This window comes from Marmota marmota, unplaced genomic scaffold, assembly GCF_001458135.2.
Source record: "Marmota marmota marmota unplaced genomic scaffold, marMar, whole genome shotgun sequence".
NCBI lineage: Eukaryota > Metazoa > Chordata > Mammalia > Rodentia > Sciuridae > Marmota > Marmota marmota.
Genome location: NW_026000080.1, coordinates 3,205,643 through 3,225,512, shown reverse-complemented (window position 1 = coordinate 3,225,512; position 19,870 = coordinate 3,205,643). Strand labels below are relative to the sequence as shown.

The 19,870-nt window shown below is 32.6% G+C and overlaps 1 protein-coding gene across 2 annotated transcripts in view; it reads right to left on the bottom strand.

The window, feature by feature from the left end:
* Col24a1 (collagen type XXIV alpha 1 chain) overlaps positions 1 to 19,870 on the bottom strand; it is a 373,492-nt gene that overhangs the window by 108,980 nt on the left and 244,642 nt on the right. For both annotated transcript variants that reach the window (XM_015504738.2, XM_048814986.1), the window contains 2 exons: positions 16,364 to 16,417; positions 8,183 to 8,236 (listed from right to left, as the gene is read on the bottom strand). In XM_015504738.2, the coding sequence (XP_015360224.1) occupies positions 8,183 to 8,236; positions 16,364 to 16,417 (108 nt within the window). The remainder of the gene's footprint in view (positions 1 to 8,182; positions 8,237 to 16,363; positions 16,418 to 19,870) is intronic.

Here is a 19,870-nt window from a genome sequence, read left to right as displayed (position 1 = left end):
TTCACCTTCCTTTAAATTTTTACTTCTATCTTGTCTTCTTCTCCCTCATAATGATCACGTCCTGTCCTATATTACTTCTGTTCTATCCCTGTCTACCATTTGAAATTCTAAACCTTTTTGCAAACTTGTTGTTTTTATTATAGGCAATAACTGATCATATAATTTGTTAATTGTGATAATTAATGTTGTAGACATCACAGTAGGAACTTTTTAATTTAATGTCGCATATTGTTTGCATTGGTTGATATTATTCGTTTCCTCCTAAACAGAGAGGTACTAGAAAACTTCAGGGACACTATAGTCCACTGGTAGAACCTCTATTGCCTCAGATCCATAGTGATAAATGGGTAGACACACAAACAATATGAAAGTGCAAAGGAATAAATCACCCCAAACAAACCAAGGTACTCCAATAACAGAATCCATCAACACCACAGTGGAAGAAATGTCAGAGAGGGAGTTTAGAATGTACAAAGTTAAACTGATCTGCAAAGTAAAGAACACTGTAAGGAATGACATCAGGGAGAAAATACAGAAAGTGAAAGATGACTTCAATAAAGAGGCAGAAATTCTGAAAACAAACCAACAAATAACAAGAACAAAAAACAAGCAGAAATCTCAAAAATGAAGCAAAAATAAAGCAAATTAAAAGATCAATAGAACAATCACCAAAAGACTAGACCACTTGGAAGATAGAACCTCAGGCAATGAAGACAGACAATATAATCCTGAAAACAGAGTTGACCATGGAGAGAAGATGCTAAGAAACCATGAACAGACCTTCCAAGAATTATGGAACAACATGAAAAGACCAAATTTAGAATTTATCAGGATAGACGAAGGTGCAGAAATACAAACCAAAGGAATGAACAATCTTTTCAATGAAATAATGTCAGAAAATTTTCCAAATCTAAACAATAAAATGGAAAATAAGAGGCTTATAGGACCACAAATGTACAAAATTACAACAGACGCACACCTATGCACTTACATGGATCTTGTAAATAAGCAGGGGTTTCTATACTCACATCAGATAAAGTGGACTTCAAGCAAAAGTTAATCAGAAGGGACAAAGAACATATTGAATTATACATTAACAAGACATAACCAATGGAGCATCCATGTACATCACATAAACACTTCTCAATTTCAAGAATCAAATAGACCACAAGACAATAATACTGAGTGACTTTAACATATCCCTCTCACTACTGGATATATCATCCAAACAAAAACTAAGCAAATAAACTATAGAACTAAATAATACAATCAATAACTTATACCTAATAGGCATATATAGAATATTTCCTCAATCAATGAGCAAATACACTTTCTTCTCAGCATCACATGGATCCTTTTCTAAAATAGATAATATGTTAGGACACAAAGCAACTCTTAACAAATACAAAAAAATAGAGATAATGCCTTGCATTCTATCAGATCATAATGGAATGAATTTAGAAATCAATGATAAAATAAAAAATAGAAGCTACTCTAACACCTGGAGACTAAATAATACACTATTTAATGACAAATGGATAACAGACGAAATCAGGAAAGAAATAAAAAAAATTCTTAGAGGTAAATGAAAACAGTGGTATAATATATCAGAATCTCTGGGACACTATGAATGCAGTTATAAGAGGAAAGTTCATTGCATGGAGCTCATTCATTAAAAGAATAGAGAAAGTTACTGAATAAATGAGCTTATATTATATCTCAAAGGCCTAGAAAAAGAAGAACAAATGAACACCAATTGTAGTAGAAGACAGGAAATAATTGAAATCAATGAAATTGAAACAAAAGAAATAATTTAAAAAATTGACAAAATGAAAAGTCAGTTCTGTGAAAAAATAAATAAAATTGATAAACCCTTAGCCAGGCTAACAAAGAGAAAGAGAGAGAAAGCTCAAATTAATAAAATTCATGAGGAAAAAAGAAATATCTTGATAGACACTACTAAAGTACAGAAGATAATCAGAAACTATTTTGAAAATTTATACTTCAACAAAACAGAAAATCTTGAAGACATAAAGAAATTTCCTAGAAACATATGACTTACCCAAACTGAATCAGGAGGACATACACAATTTAAATGGATCAATTTCAAGCAATAAAATATAAGATGCCATAAAAACCCTACCAACCAAGAAAAGCCCAGGACAAGACGGATGCTCAGCTGAGTTCTGAAAGACCTTCAAAGAAGTGTCAACACCAATACTCTTCAAATTATTCCATGAAATAGAAAAGAAGGGAACCCTTCCAAACTCATTCTGTGAGGCTTAGTATCATTCTGATACCAAAACCAAACAAAGACACATCAAGGAAAGAAAACTTCAGACCAATATCCCTGATGAACACAGATGCAAAAATTCTCAATAAAATTCTGGCAAATTGCATACAAAAACATATTAAAAAGATAGTGCACCACAACCAAGTGGGGTTCATTCCAGGGATGCAAGGTTATTTCAACATGTGGAAATCAATAACTGTAATTCATCATATTGATAGACTCAAAGACTTAAATCATATGATCATCTCAATAGATGCAGAAAAAGCATTTGACAAAATACAACATCCCTTCATGTTCAAAACACTAGTAAAAACTAGGGATAGTAGGAACATATTTCAACATTCTAAAAACATATATGCTAAACCCAAGGCCAACATCATTCTAAATAGAGAAAAATTGAAAGCATTGCCTCTAAAAACTGAAACAAGAGAAGGATGCACTCTTTCACCACTTTTATTCAACACTGTCCTTGAAACTCTAGCCAGAGCATTTAGGCAAAAGAGAGAAATTAAAGGAATATGAATGGGAAAAGAAGAACTCAAACTCTCACTATTTGCTGATGACATGATTCAATATTTAGAAGATCCAAAAAAATTCCACCAAAAAACTTGTAGAACTAAAGTGAATTCAGCAGAGTAGCAGGATATAACATTAACAACTATAAATCAAATGTGTTCCTATAAATCAGTGATGAATCCACTGAAAGAGAAATTAGGAAAACTACCCCATTCACAATAGCCTCAAAAATATTTGGGAATCACTCTCAGAAAAGAGATGAAATACCTTTACAATAAAAACTACAGAACACTAAAAAAAGAAACTGAAGAATATTTTAGAAAATGGAAAGATCTCCGGTGCTCTTTCTCTAGGCAGAAATAACATTATCCAAACAGTCATACTACCAAAAGCGTTATACAGATTTAATACAATTCCTACTAGAATTCCAATGATGTTCTTCATAGAAATAGAAAAAGCAGTCATGAAATTCATTTGGAAAAATAAGAGACCCAGAATAGCCAAAGCAATCCTTAGAAAGAAAGTGAAGAAAGAGGCATTACGATACCAGATCTTACATTTCCTACAGAGCCATAGTAATAAAAACGGCATAATATTGGCACCAAGACAGACATGTAGACCAATGGTACAGAAGAGAAAACACAGACAACCCCATATATACAGTTATCTCATACAAGACAAAGGTGCCAAAAACATACATTGAAGAAAAGATAGCCTCTTCAACAAATGGTGCTGAAAAAACTGAAAATCCACATGTAGCAAAATGAAATTAAACCCCTATCTCTCACTCTGCACAAAACTTAACTGAAAGTGGATCAAGTATCTAGGCATTAGACCAGAGACTCTGTGCCTACTAGAAGAAAATGTAGGCCCAATATTCCATCTTGTCGGCTTAGGAACCAACAACAAGATTTCTAAAGTACAAGAAGTAAAATCAAGAATCAATAAATGGGATAGTATCAAACTAAAAAGTGTCTTCACAGCAAAGGAAACAATCAAGAATGTAGAGAGCCTACATAATGTGAGAAAATCTTTACCACATGCACATTAATCTCCAGGATATATAATGAACTCAAAAAACTCAACACGAAAAAAACATATAGCTCAATCAATAAATGGGCTAAGGGACTGAAAAGACACTTTACAAAAGAAAACAAACTCGATAAACAAATATATGAGAAAATGTTCAACAACTCTAGCAATTAGAGAAATGCAAATCAAGTTACACTGAGATTCTCAGAATGGCAATTATCAATAATACAAACAACAATAAATGTTGACAAGGCTATGGGGAAAATGGTACACTCATACACTGCTGGTGGACTACCAATTGGTGCAACCACTGTGGAAATCAGTATGGAGATTCCTTAGAAAACTTGGAATGGAACCACCATTTGACCCAGTTATTCCACTCCTTAGTTTATACCCAAAGGACTTAAAATCAGCATGTAACAGTGATGTAGCCACATCAATGTTTACAGCATCTCAATTCACAATTGCTAAATTATGCAATCCACCTAAGTGCCTTTAAACAGATGAATGGATAAAGAAACTGTGGCATATATACACAATGGAATATTACTTATCCTTAAAGAAGAATGAAATTATGGCATCTGCTGGTAAATGAATGGAGATGGAGAATATCATGCTAAGTGAAATAAACCGATCCCAAAGTATCAAAGGTTGAATGTTTTCTCTGATATGTGGATGTTAATTCACAATAAGCAGGAAGTAGGGAAGAACAGAGGTACTTTGGATTTGGCAGAAGGGAGGGAAAAGAGGAGAGGGGTTATGGGAGTAGCATGATAGTAGAATGAATCAGACATCATTACCCTATGTGTGTAAATGATTATACAACTTTTTTTTGTAACTCTACATCATGTACAACCAGAAGAATGAGAAGTTATACTCCATTTATGTACGATGTGTCAAAATGCATTCTATTGTCACGTATAACTAATTAGAACAAATAAAAAATCAGTACATAAGTATTTTTAAAAGGAATACAAGTAACAGTAAATGTTGGTGAGGATGTGGGGAAAAAGGTACACTCATACTTGTTTGTGCAAGTGTAAATTAGTGCAACCACTCTGGAAAGCAGCATGGAGATTCTTTAAAAAACTAGGAATGGAAATATCATATGACGCAGCTATCTCACTCCTGGATATATATCCAAATGATTTAAGACATACTACAGTGACTTAGCCACACAAATGTTTATAGCAGCAGAATTTATAATAGCCAGATTACAGAACAAACCTAGGTACCATTCACCAGATAAATGGATAAAGTAAATGTAATGTGATATGATGTGATTTGTGTGTTTGTCTGTATATACTCCACACACACAATGGAGTACTCAGCCATTAAGAAGAATGACATAATGGCCTTTGCCAGTAAATGGATGGAACTGGAGACTATCTTGCTCGTCCCCAAAAGTCAAAGATCAATTTTTTTCCTCTGATATGTGGAAATTAATTCAAAATAAGGAGACTAGGGGGAATAAAAAATAAAATAAAGAGCAGTGGAGTAGATGATATATACATATCCTTCTACAAATATGAAAGATGGAGGAGGATGGGATAAGGATGCTGTTAATTTCATAGACCTCTGTAGGCACTATCTTTTCCCCATCTTTCAGCCCCTCTTGATTTCTTTTATTCCTTTCGTGGGCTAGATCAATATTTAATCTTCTGACCTCTGTGGTACCTCTTTTACTTTACCAATTCTGGATCAGGTTTTTAAAGCACATTTACCTTTCTTATTCCTAGATAAACATGGCTGGGGAAAATTATACTGTTACACAAAGTCTTATCATTCCATGTTGAGAGGTACAGGGGCAGGAACACAGATTGTGGAAGAAGATTGCCTAAATTTAATCTAACAACTATGTTACTTTAGTTATTACTCTTAGATAATTATTTAACCATTATATGCCTTAGTTTCTTCATCTACAAAATGGGGATAATAACTGTACCTATCTCATGGAATTGTTGTGAGAATCCAATTATACATTAAAGAGTATAAACATTGTTAAGACACAGAATTGCTCTGCAATTGTTAGGTATTATTATTATCATCATTAGTAAATATAATGCAAATCCACTATTTCTTACCTCATTTTGACAGTTAGGTATAGCTCATCTTTTATTTGTCTTTGAACATTTCCCTCTTCCATTATCTTTAACTACTATTCTAAACTACCATATTTTCATCAAGTCACCTGCTTAAACTCTAATCCTTATCACATCAGAATTGTCATCTTACTCTATTAATTTGAGCTGTCAGGTATGACTGCTCTCACCTTCTTCAGGCTCAGAGGATGGGAGCTAGTATAGGTAATAAGCAATATCTCTCACTCAGATCATCTGGCTCTCCTACTTGTGAGCCATTTACCTTGGGAAGATTCACAGATAGGGTCTTAACTAGTCTTGAGCAGGCTTCTTTTCTGAACTTGGGAAAAGGTATTGCTATCCATCCTGTCACATGATCTAGAAAATTTTTGACTTTTCTTTCTGCTTTATTTCACAAATTCTACAAATATGAATGTTCTGTCCATTTTATATAACAAATATTTCTATGCCTCCTGCTTTAGTTCATCCCTCCATCATTTTTGTTTGTTTGTTTTTTTGGCTTGGTCTAGTGCAACAGCCTTTTAATAGGTTATATTTCTTTAATCTTGTCTCCTCAAATATACTTTTAATCCAGATACTAGAATTATCTTCCTAAAATACAATTCTGATGTTGTTGCTGCCTTGTCTTTCTAATGACGTACCACAGCCTATAAAATAAAAAGTTCAAGATTCTTAACAGAGTACACAAGATTTTCATAATTTTCCTATTACTCTATTACTACTGTGCTTTGACTTTGAGTATCAAATAATCCATATTGCTTCATGTTTAAAAGTTCGTGCTCATACTATCCTCATCTGGAATTCCCTTATCATTATTCCCTCTTTTCATACAGCCAACTCCTTCTCTTCCTTAAAACTCACATTGTTACCCACTGCCACAAACACATAGGTAAGTCTTATTTTTTTCCCTTCCCTAGATAGGGGGAAGGGCTCACTGCTGTGTTTCTTATGTTTTCCTGTCAATATCTACATTATTGGGCCTAACATTGCAGTATAATGATTGTTTATATAACTGTCCTCTGAAATAGATTATAAACTCCCAAAGGAATAAGCAACCTTATCATTCTTGTATCTCAAGCAGATACACAGTATAGAGTCAGAAGGCCCAGCATAATCATGGAATAAGAAATAGGTCAACAAACAAGGAGTCCATGGGAGAGAAGAAAAATTTTACCAGGAATGTGGTTGAACACATTTGCAGAAATTATACCATGTAGAACATCATTTATTGTGTTAAGAAATTGACATTTTATGATAAAAGTTATAAGAACTCTTAAAAATTTTCAAGAAGATAAATATTATAAGAGAGATAAACTGAATGAAGGAATGATGTAATTGGAGGAGACATGGCTTAAGAGTGGATGAGAATACTGCCAATAGAGACTAAAAGGAAAGACAGCCTTAAGAGACAATGGGGCGACGTGCTTACTCAAAAAAGAATAGTTGGCTAACTGAAGAGGACAGGTTAGGAGTGATCTAGGATGGGTCTCAATTTGAGATTATTGGGCACTGAGATGGAAGTAAAAAGAAAAGTAGGAAAGTGATGGATTTAAATATTTTAAATTGAAATGTTTGTTAGATATTCAGATGGATATTTAAGGATACAAAAGGAAATAAATAACTAGTGCTAAGGAGAGAGGTGTGAATTAGAGCTACCAAAATAATATTGGTAATTAAAGGCATTATGATAATATTATTGCTAAGCCAAGGAAATGGGAGGGCAACTTCCTGTCAAAACTGAGAAAGGCTAAAGAGAAGGTAAAGGGGGAAACCCACACAGAGTGGCTTCATAGAAGCCAGGGAAGGAAGGAATGGAAATAGTTCAATTTATTCAGTACTAAAATTAGTAACAGAAATAAAGTAATTGGATTTTATAATTATAATAAATGTGGTTTTTAAAAAAATATACTAAATAGAGTCACCTCTAATTACTTGTTTCTGTAAAAGAGATAAAACACTTAGTTTGAAGGGCTACCAAGTCAATACTGAATCAGAAAAGGTAAAGTTTTATTTATTTTTGTTGTCATTTCAATGAGCTTTTTGTTAGAGGACAACTTTATATGTATGAAATTAGGTTTATATCATGATTTTAATGGGATTTTAGGTTTTATTTTCTGAATATTAAAGAAAATAGTAAAGAAGTATTTTTCATAATATATAGTGAATTTATTAACTTTACCTTAAAATCTTACAAAAAGTATTTGGTATAAATGAACTAGAAAGAACCACAAAAAATTACCTCAACACCCATTTCTCCAGGAGGTCCAGCATCACCTTGCAGTCCTCGAGGTCCCTATATTAAAACAAAATTTAAGATATTAAAATAAAAGTTCTCCCTTCAAAAATCAGATATGGAATTAATAACATATGATTGTATATAATTAAGTTATCAACAATTTGTTACCTTTCTTTATACACAAAATTATATCTTTAGTTGATGCATCTGTGTCATTTTTAGAATGATATTAAGCTATGCTTGGATTTAAAAGAAAAAAAAGAAAGGAGTACCATTCATTCATGTAATCCTAATTCATTGATTCATTCAATAAACATTGATCAAGTACTCAGTATCAAAAAGTGTAAAAGGCTTTTATAAGTTAACTTACTTAAAGGATATCTACTTAATATTCCTGGAAAATATGTGACAAATAAAATGGCATTTTTAAGGAAACAAATATATGATCTTTTTTTTACAGTGTAGTTTTGCTTTTCCTAGAATGTCATAAAATTAGAATTAGATGATACGTAGCCTTTCAGATTGTTTTGCTGAATAATATTCCATTTTATGGGTGTTTGTTATCCACCATTGCTTTTTTTTTTTTTTTTTGGTACTAGGGATTGAACCCAGGGGTGCTTAACTACTGAACCAAATCTCCAGACCCCTTTTTTTAATCTTTTACTTTGAGACAGGTTCTTGCTAAGTTGCTGAGGGCCTTGCTCAGTTGCTATGGCTAGCTTTGAACTTGTGATCCTTCTGCCTTAGCCTCCCATGTTGCTGGGATTAGAGGTGTGCACCACCATGCTTGGCTCCATTTGCTTTTTGAAGGATGTTGTCTTAGTTCTTTTGAGCTGCTATTACAAAGTACATGAACTGATAGCTTATAAATAATGGACATTTATTTCTCACAGTTCTGGAGGCTGGAAAGTCCATTATCAATGTACTAGCAGCAGATTCAGTGTCTGGTGAGATTCCACTTTTTGGTTCATAGATGGTACATTCTAGCTGTGTCTTCATGACACAGTTACAAATAGATTTTTATCTCTCTGAAGTCTCTATTTTTAAGAGCAGTATTCCTGGTCATGAAGGCCTTAATGCCCTCATCATCTAATCACCTCTAAAGGCCCTACTTCCTAATCCTATTGCCTTATGGTCCAGAAAATGGCAACTAATAACCAACAAGTCTATTGGTTGCTTCCACAAACTCCATGTGTGGGTGTTTGAGTGGACCACTCATTTGAGTAACAGCAAGGAGTATGATTACTGGATAATATGATAGGAGTATGTTTAGGTCTGCCAAACTGAAAAGAGGTGGCACCGTTTTATATTTCCAGCAGCAATTTATGAGATCCTGTTGCTGTACATCCCTGTCAGCATTTGGTATTGTCAGGGATTTGAATTTTAACCATTCTAACAGGTGTGCAGTGCTATGTAATTTTTTATTGCAATTTCCTATGAGAGATTATTTGAGCATGATTCATTTACTTCTATGCCACTTTTGTAAATTTTCAGGTGTAGTATATGTTCAAATCTTTTGTTTACTTTTTAATTTTTTAAAAAAATTTGACTTGAGATCTCTCTATATTTTGGATACAAGTCTTTTTATCAGATATGTGCTTTGCAAATATTTTCTCCTAGTCTATGACTTGTCTTTTCATTCTTTTAGCAATGTGTTTTTTGAGGAAAAGTTTTTAATGTTAACAAAGCCCAACTTATCCATTTTTTTCATGGATTAAAATTGTATCTAAAAACTTTTGGTATTGTATCTAAAAACTCATTGCCAAACCTAAGGTCACATAGATTTTCTCCTATGTTTATTTTCTAGAAGGAGTTTTAGAATTTTGCATTTCTCATTTAGATCTCTGATGCATTTTGAGATTTTCTCTGTGTGTGTGTGTGTGTGTGAGAGAGAGAGAGAGAGAGAGAGAGAGAGAGAGAGAAAGAACGAGTGCTATATAATCTATACCTACATTCTTTTTCCCCCTGGGCATATGGCCATACATTTTTTCCCTGCATCATTTGTTGGAAAGACTGTCCACTGAATTGCCTTTGCTCCTCTTTCAAAGACCATTTGTCAACTCCAGGCATTTACTGGAAAATGCCAGAATTTCATTTTTCTTTAAAGCTGAGTAATATTCCACTGAGTATATATACCACATTTTCTTTATTCATTCATCTATTGAGGGACACCTGGATTGATCCCATAGTTTAGCTATTGTGAATTGAGCTGCTATAAACATTGATGTGGCTGTGTCGCTATAGTATGCTGATTTTAAATCCTTTGGGTATAAGCCAAGGAGTAGGATAGTATATAGTGGGATAATATATAGTATAGTGGGATAGTATTTGTATAATTTGTACTTTGGTATGCTACAACCTTATTATAATCACCTATTAGTTCAAGGAAGGTTTGTTTTTAAAGTAAATCAATTCTTTAGGAATTTTTTAATATATAAAAGCATATTATTTTGAAAAAGTTTTATTTTCTCCTTTACAATATGTAATTTTAAAAATTTCCTTTTCTTATATTATTGCAGTAGCTAGAACTTCTAATATAATGTTGAGTAGTAGCTAAAAAAAAAGAGTCATCTTTTCCTCATTTCCTTGTTCTACGGGGGAAAACATCTAGCCTCTCACCATAGAGTATGATGTTGGATATAAGGCTATTTTTTTCCTTTGAATATACGTTCTTCATAAAGCTGAGGAATTGTCTTTCCATTTTGTTTCCTGAGAGTTTTATTAGGACTGGATATTAAATTTTATTAAATGATTTTTTGGATCTTTTTATAACATAATTTTTTTCTTCTTTAGTCTGTTAAGTTAATTTCACTGATTTTCTTTGTATACCTGGAATAAATCCCACCCGGTCATAATGTATACTCACTCTATGATGTTGTATTTGATTTGCTAATATTTTGCTGAGGATTTTTACATCTATTTTAATGGGTGATATTGGTCTCTAGTTTTCTTTTCTTGTAATGTATTTGGATAGTTTTGGTATACAAGGGTAATTCTGTCCTCAGAATGAGTTAGGAAGTGTTCTGCTGTTTCTATTTCCTGGGAGAGATTCTAAAGAACTGGTATTATTTGTTCAATAAGTTTTTGGCAGAATTCACTAATAGTAGTTGACTTAAGAGTTTGTAATATGCAGCAGAATACAACAGACAGTAGTATGGCAATATGTAAAAAAGTGGATATGTAACCCATGTGATTCTGCAATATGCATATGGGGTAAAAAATGGGAGTTCATAGTCTGCTTGAATAAAATGTATGAAATATGATATGTCAAGAAAAAAATAAATAAATAAAAAATAATAAAGAAATAAATAAAAAAGAGTTTGTAATATGTATTTACAATTAATTTAAGTCAATTTACAAGTAACACTATACCATTCCATGGACACTGCTAGTACCTTTTTTTGTGATATCTTTAAAATTCTGAGATGCTGATGTAGGGTCCTCTTTATCTTTTTTTTTCCAAGACTGGTGCCATTTTGTATTTTCATAAGTAATTTAATGGGGGATTGAGTGAGGTTTTATCAGATATTTCCAATTAACCTGAGAATCATATTAATTATCTTTTGAGGTAAGAAGAAGTGACTTATGGAACTTAATAAGAGAGTACCTAGGGAAAAACAATATATATATATGTGTGTGTATATATACACACATATATATATATATGTATATATTTAATTATATGGGATGTTATAAAGCAAGGTTAGGAAGAAATAATTTTAAAAAGCATAGCATTCTACTTTTTCTTTTAAATACAATTTTCAGTGCTAAAGATATTAACAAAATTATTTAGGTCAGGAGATGCTTTTTCATTCGTTTTTTTGAGGAGACAGGATAAGACAGAAAGAGAGAAAGAGGGAAAGAGAAAAGAAGGAAGAAAGAAACTCACCATTTTCCTCTTATAGAAGGCCACTGTGTATAGTTGTGCGGGTTATATATTGTACTATCGTAGGAACATTATTTATATCAAGTTTGCAATGATTGGGGCATTTCCTTTATATATGTATATATACATATAAATTTATATAATATTAAAATCTAGATCAGGGGTCAGCAAACTTTTCTTGAAGGGTTAGATGGTAAATATTATAGGCTTGTGGGTCATGTGGTCTCTGTCTGAACTACTTTAGTTTAGACACATGTAGTCATATATACATAAATGAATAGTAAGGCTGTATTTCAGTAAAATTTGGTTTACAAAAGCAGGCTGCAGGTTGTCCCTCTTTATGCCTACATACTTCTAAAGGAATCTGAGATTGTCAAGAAAATTTAAAGACTGGTTATGATTAGGGATGAAACTCCTAATTTATATATCTGATTTCCTTCTTATCTCTCAGTCTCTGCATTTCAACCTCTTCTATCATATTTTAAAAATGTCAAAATTCTTTAAATCTCAGCCTTACATCTATTAAATAAAAAGTATGAGGGGCCATTGTTTTGAATTAAGATCTTGCATAGGCCCCAAAAGACCTGACTAAAAATAAAAATGGAGTCACTCATACTAAAGGTCCACAACACAAAACCAAAACTAAGGTGGAATTTGACCTTCTGAGAAATCAAGAAAAGGAATATGAAAATGAAGTTTCTTCTGCTTCAGTTCTTTCAAAAAAGTAACCTGAAGTTAAGCAGTTATTTTTCTATTGCTCTGTCTCCCTAGCCCTACTTTATAAGGAAAGTAATTCTGAAGTGACCACTCTACTTTTTGTCCTTTGTTTCTGCCTTTTTCCAGACTTTTTCCATCTGTAAACCCCACCTCTTCTACAAAACTCATAGGAAGACTTACTCTATTTTATGGAATGAAGTGGTACTGCTTTTGCTAAAAGTATTGACTCTTCACTTGGGCCTGCAGCTGTACTGTCTTAACTTTGGGTCAGATTCCTGTTCAACTCTGCACATAGACTGTTAATCACTTAAGGAGTGTCTATCTAAAAATTGGTAATACAAAAAAAAAAAATAAATAAATAAAAATTGGTAATACAAGGTTGAATGGCCCTCTCTCACTCCCCCTTCCAGGCTTAAGTTATCACGAGTAACTAATATATTTTTAAGATTCCAGGAATAGCCAGTCTTACAGGTATATTATTCCATAAAAGGAATGGAGGTTGTTCCCCCAAGTGGGAGCCATCATCTCATGACAAGAACGGAATTGACCCTCAAACAGTAACTATTTTTCCTTCAGCCTGCAGAATTTTGTAGAACCTCACTTGGGGTAATGATCAACCAGATCACAGTTTGACCAAGACTGTTTGACTATGCATAGTTCTTGTCCCCTTTGTCCTTGTTCTATATAAATTCCAAGTTCTTATCTGAACCCCAAAGACAGGGCTTAGGACACTTGTCTCCTTGTTTCATTCAGTGCGGCCACATGAATAATAAATTCCTTTCTTGCCTTCCCACCACTTGTATCTGATTTGACTCTCAAGTGGCTGGTGACCAAATCTGGTCTGTTGGAATCCCTTAGTCAGGACTCAGGTCAAGGATTCCAGTAATAGATTTCTTTCTTTCAAAATTGTTTATCCATTCACTTCAAGTCAAATAAAAATGGTTGGTATATCTGAGGAATTATGGTCTTGAACTGGTGACAAGTGGCCCTGACAATGTCATCACAATGTCATGATGCTCACATATACTCTAGAGTTATTAATGTCAGGCCCTTGAATTCCACTGGATATAAGATTCTGGGGAAGTGATATTGCTATTGTCTGGATAATTATAAAAGTTTGTCTCTTTTTATCTTGTGATTTGAGTGATATGAGACAATAACCTGATCACTGCTCTATCTCTCCAGTGACATCCATAAGATAATAACACAAGTTCTCAGGAATAGGGGTCATAAAGCTGTGTGCATTTTGTCACCTGACTCCTTTCCATGCTCACCTTGTACTTATTTTCTACCTGACTCCATGCCACAGACATACTGGCCATCTTTCAGTTCTTTGATAAGCATGCAGTGCTTCCTCCCAGCTCATGATTTCTCTCTGGAATAACCTTTCCTCATGTAACTACTATTCATCTTTCAGATGACATCTCAAATGTTTCTTCTTGTGGAACATTAGCTCTAGATCATGACAGTTTTTCTGTCATAGATCCCTTTAGATCTAAATTATTACATAATTTGTCCTTTGTGTCTTCTGCAACCATAGATTCAACCAGCTGCAGATAAAATAAAAAAAAAAATAAATAAAAACTAGGAATGAAAAGTCTGAACATGTACAGACTTTTTCCTTTTGATTTTATTCCCTAAACAATACAGTATAATAACTATCTGCATAGCATTTACATTGTATTAAGTATTATAAGTAATCTAGAGAAGATATAAAGTATATAAGAGAAGGTGGGTAGGTTACATGAAAACACTATACCATTTTATATAAGGGTATTGAGTATTTACAGATTGGAGTATCTAAGGGAGGTTCTGGAACTAATCTTCTTTGGATATTGAGGGATAATTGTACTTTATGGTATTTATATCAGTTTATAATTATCCATTTATGCCTATGTTTATATATTTTGTATCACCAGACTGAAAATTACAAGCTTACCACTACATTATCAAATGTAGATTCTTAATAAATATTTGTATATTGAATGAATGAGTGAATGAATGGTCACCAATTCAAATAAAAATACTTACAAAAATCAGTTTTGAATCTTGGCTCTAGAAAAACTATAGTACTCTTTTTCAACATTTCTTTTGTGTTTATCAATTTTCATCTTTGTTATGACTAGACAAAGCAGTTCAAATATCTGACACAAAGCTCACTGTATTCATTATACACTGAATTTACCCATTTCTATTTATCATTCCTGTGACCTGCATGTTAGTGTTTAGGTGCCATTAGGCATTTAGTTAACAAGTCTTTTCCTGTGCAAATCCTAAGATGTTGTCTCTCCTGTTGCCATAATTCTACTGACATACTTATTTCTACTTAAATGTCTTCTTTATTAAGACTCGTTAGTTTTCATTCCATTTTATCTCATCTATGTAATGTTATCTACTTATTGAATAATTACACCTCTGAGTACATGATCTTTTGTTAATTCAGTTTAACAAATGCACATTGAGCAGATTTAACATGCCAGATATTATACCAGAAAAGGAGATTACAAAGGTAAAAGAAATGGTCTCTTAATTCAGGGAGCTTATGGACTTTTAGGGAAAACAGGTACTTAAGTACACCATGCTAAAGACAGTTGCATTATTTTAAGTAAAATAAATATTAGAATTGGGAAGGCAAGTTGAGACATGAAAAATAGGGAGAAAACCAAGAATGATTTAGTTGTATAAAATCAATGTCATATATTATTTTATTTGGAAATAATTATAGATATTATTAATTCATTTTTTGGAGTTCATATCATACATTAAACACATGAAAGAGGAAATGAACAGTTTGTTATGAATACTCTGTTAAAATTTTCTACTGCTTCTATCTAAAGGAATTATGCAATGACCATCTGTAAACCTTTGTGTCAACTGATGATAAAATCAACTCAGTGGTTTGAAAGGTTATATTGTTATTGTAAATCTCAGAAATATATTACAGCATCTTACATCTGACATGATTAACCAGAAGAATGACTTCATTGGCAATAAAGAATAAATTCTGAGAAAGTAGGTTGTGACTAGTTCTTTCCTTTTCACAAATTCATTTTCCATGGAAACTCCATAACTGAATCATATTTATGAAATTGTGATGTAAGTTTTTGTACTGCTGATACAACAGCATTTCTGTCATCTTTCTACATTTTGGCCCATCAGATGTAGAGTTTGGCTTCTCTATGTGGTCTTCTATTATAGAGTTGGCTTCATAAATGTGTATGTGTGTGAGTGGGCAATGTAGTAATTGTAAGAACAGCAAGCCATTCAGAAGAATTTCTGAGATTCAATAAAACAGAGTTTTCTTTGTTAAAAATAAATATTCTCAGTTTTAACAGTTCCAGAGATACTGAAACAAATTAGAGTATATGAAACTTGAAAGGCATTAAAACTATATGAAAACATATTCATTCTACATAGTCTATGGTGTTTATACAGCAAAATATCCATTCTACATGACCAGTCTATAGTATCTATGATAAATGCTGCTTTCTAAATATAGCCACAACATAAAAGGGCAATAATGAAAGGATAAATTTGCATTTGGAGAAAAAACTATTAGAAAAGTATAAATATAGACTTACTGGTTCTCCTGCAAGTCCCCTGTCTCCTGTACTGCCAGAGGGTCCAGGTAAACCCTGGAAAATAAATGTAGAACTTGTAGAAAAAGTAGTGTTTGAAAATGTTTTAATTTTCTTATTTTAGCTTTCATTATGGATCCTTGTCTATGTCTTCCTTTATTCTTTTGTGGTAAAATATATACCATAAAATTTACCATTTTAACCATTTTTATGTATATGGTTTTATGGTATTTAAGTACATTCACCCTTATTAAGCAACCATCAACACTGTTCATCTCCAGAATTTTTCCATCTTGCCCAACTGAAACTGCTTATAAATAAAACACTAAATACCCCACAGCCATTTCCCCCAACTCCCTGGTAATCATCATTCTATTTTTTGAAGTAGAATGAATTTGATTACTCTAGGCATTTCATATAAATGAGACCATATGATATCTGTTTTTTTGTGTCTGGTTTGTTTCACTCATTATAATGTCTTCTAGGTTCATCCTTATAGCATGTGTCTAAATTTTCTTCCTTTTAAAGGCTGATCAGAATTTCACTGTATGTACACACCACACTGTGTTTATTCATTGGTCAGTGGGCACTTAGGTTGCTTCCACCATTTGGTTATTGTGTATAATACTGCTGTGAACATGTGTGCACAAGTATTTGGGTCTCTGTTTCAATTCTATTAGGTATTACACTAAAAACATAATTGATAAATCACATAGTAATTCTATGTTTAACTTCTCAAGTAAACACTAAACTGTTTTCTATAGCAGCCTCACCATCTGATATTCAAACCTTACTGAACTGCACAGGGTTCAAATTTCTCCATATCTTTGCCAACACATATTTTCTGAGTTTTTTTTTTTCCTTTTCATTCCCCTTTCCTTCCCTTCCTTTCCTTTCCAGCAAAAACAACCTTATGTGTGTGGAACAGTATCTCACTGTGGTTTTGATTTACGTTTACCTAATGACTAGTGGTGTTCAACCTCATTGCATGTGCTTAGTGGCCATTTGTATATCTTCTTTGGCAAAATGTTTACTCAAGTTATTTACTCATGTTTTCACTGGATTGGTGTTATGTGGTTCTGAAAGGGATATGGGGATCCATGGCCTCTTCTTCCTTCTCTTTTGGCTTTCCTTTTTCATTTTACTTTCTGGCCACCCTGAAATTAGCATTTTTCTCACCATGATATTCTGCCTTGTCAGGGATCAAAAACAATGAAGCCAACTGACCATGGACTAAAAACCTCTGCAACCATGAGCCAAAATTAGTTTTTATTTCTTCTAAGTTGATTATCTATGGTATTTTATCACAGAGATGAAAAGATGACTAACAGGTTTGTTATTGTTTTGTATTCTTGGTTATTGAATTGTAGAAGCTTTTTTTTAACAGTGAAAAAATTTATTAATTCTTACATAATAGTATTTGAAAATTAATATGGGATTAAAAATAATATATTCTTTATTTTAGCTATTTCTGTGTACTTTTAGAAATGATTGTATTTTAAGATGCTATTTTTAGGTTACATTTTGAGCTCACAATATAGTCCTATTGGGCAGAATTTTTCTAAACTCCCAGTGACTAATTAATACATCTTAAAGATTTCTCGTAAGACATTTTCACTCCAAGCCTATCTGAACTCTTCAACAAGCAATTGCTTATGTTATTGCCATGTCTTCTCTCCCCCTCAATCAATATTGCATTCTTAGGGGCACTCATATTTATTTCTTTCATTTGAAATATCCCTGTGGACAGGACAGCCCCCTCAACCATTTATTTTTTTATTGATTTAAAAAAATAAATGACAGTGGAATGCATTACAATTCTTATTACACATCTACAGCACAATTTTTCATATCTATGGTTGTATATAAAGTATGTTGACACCAATTCGTGTCTTCATATATGTACTTTGGATAATGATATCTATTATATTCCACCATCCTTACTAATACCCACCCTGCCCCCTCCCATTTCCTCCCACCCCTCTGCCCTTTTTTTGATATACTTCTAGTCTTATAATTAATTCTCATTCTATTATGACAAATGATTATCCAGAATTATTTTAAATTTGAATTTCCTTACACCTTTAATATTGATATAAAAAGTTTTTTCCAAATATAATATCCTTGTGATGTATTAATAGTTATGATTTGTGCCCTTAAAATATGGCAAGGCACAGTGATATCAGGATCTCCAGATGGCTATAAATAACAATACTGGACCTCTAAGTTCTTATTTAATTTCATTTTTACATCATACAATCTATAGTACCAGAAAGTGAGTCTCATTTTATAATGAAATATATTATAATGAAATACATTTATATATTAGGTATTAATGAAATACATTTATAATGAAATACATTATAAAATGGTAGATAGAACTCTAAGCCAAATTCTGTATGCTCCCTTGTCCTTTCATTCAAAGATTTACTCAGTACATACTGAATGCCAGACATTGATAACTACTAACAATATATAAAACAATGCTTCAATTTGTAAGTTGCATCTTCTATACTGTTGACCTTAGAAATGTTAATAACTATACAGCAATTCATAACTACCATTTTATCTTAAAAGCTAGAAGTTAAGAAAAATATGATACTAAACTGGAAGTAAGGATATTTATAACTGCAAATGCTGATGAGGATGTGAAGAAAGTTGAACTGTCATATACTGTTAGTGGGAATGTAAATTAATAGAGCCATTATGGAAAATAGTATGGAGGTTCCTCAAAAAACCAGAAACAGAACTACCATATGATCTAGCAATTCCATCAGTGAATATATATCCAAAGGAAAGAAAACCAGTATGTTGAAGAGATATGTACTCCCATATTTTTTACTGCACTACTCCTTAAAAGCCAAGATATGGGGTCAATCTAGTTGCCTGTCAACAGATGAATGAATAAAGAAAATGTGCTATAAATACCCAAGGGAATATTATTCAGTCATGAAAAGAATGAAATCCTGTCATTTGAAGCAAGATGGACAGAACTGGAGAACTACATATTAAGTGAAATAAGTTAAGCACAGAAAACAAATACCACATGTGCTCACTTATAGGTAGAAGCTAAAAAAGTTAAATCTCATGGAAGTGCAGGGTAACTATGGGTAACTATGGCTGACAATATTTAATTATATATTTAAAAGTAATTGGTAGAGATGATTCTGAATCTTCCCAACAAAAAGAAATGATAATTGTTTGAGGTGATGGACACATGAATTACTCTTATCTGATTATTTCACATTGTACTGAAAAATTATACTGTACCCCCCAAATGTGTATAACTATATGTCAACTAAAAGTTTAAAAAATTCAAAGAGGTATTAAAAATTATTAGAATCACATAATCTTCTATGTTATAATCATTAATGTTCTGTTCAGTTTCTATGGTTAGTGATAGGGAAATATGTCAAATTATGGACTCTTAGCTGGTTAAAATCTGGTTTCAGTCATGAAAATCATACACTCTTCATTCATTTCAGATTCTTAAATTAAGAAACAGAATCA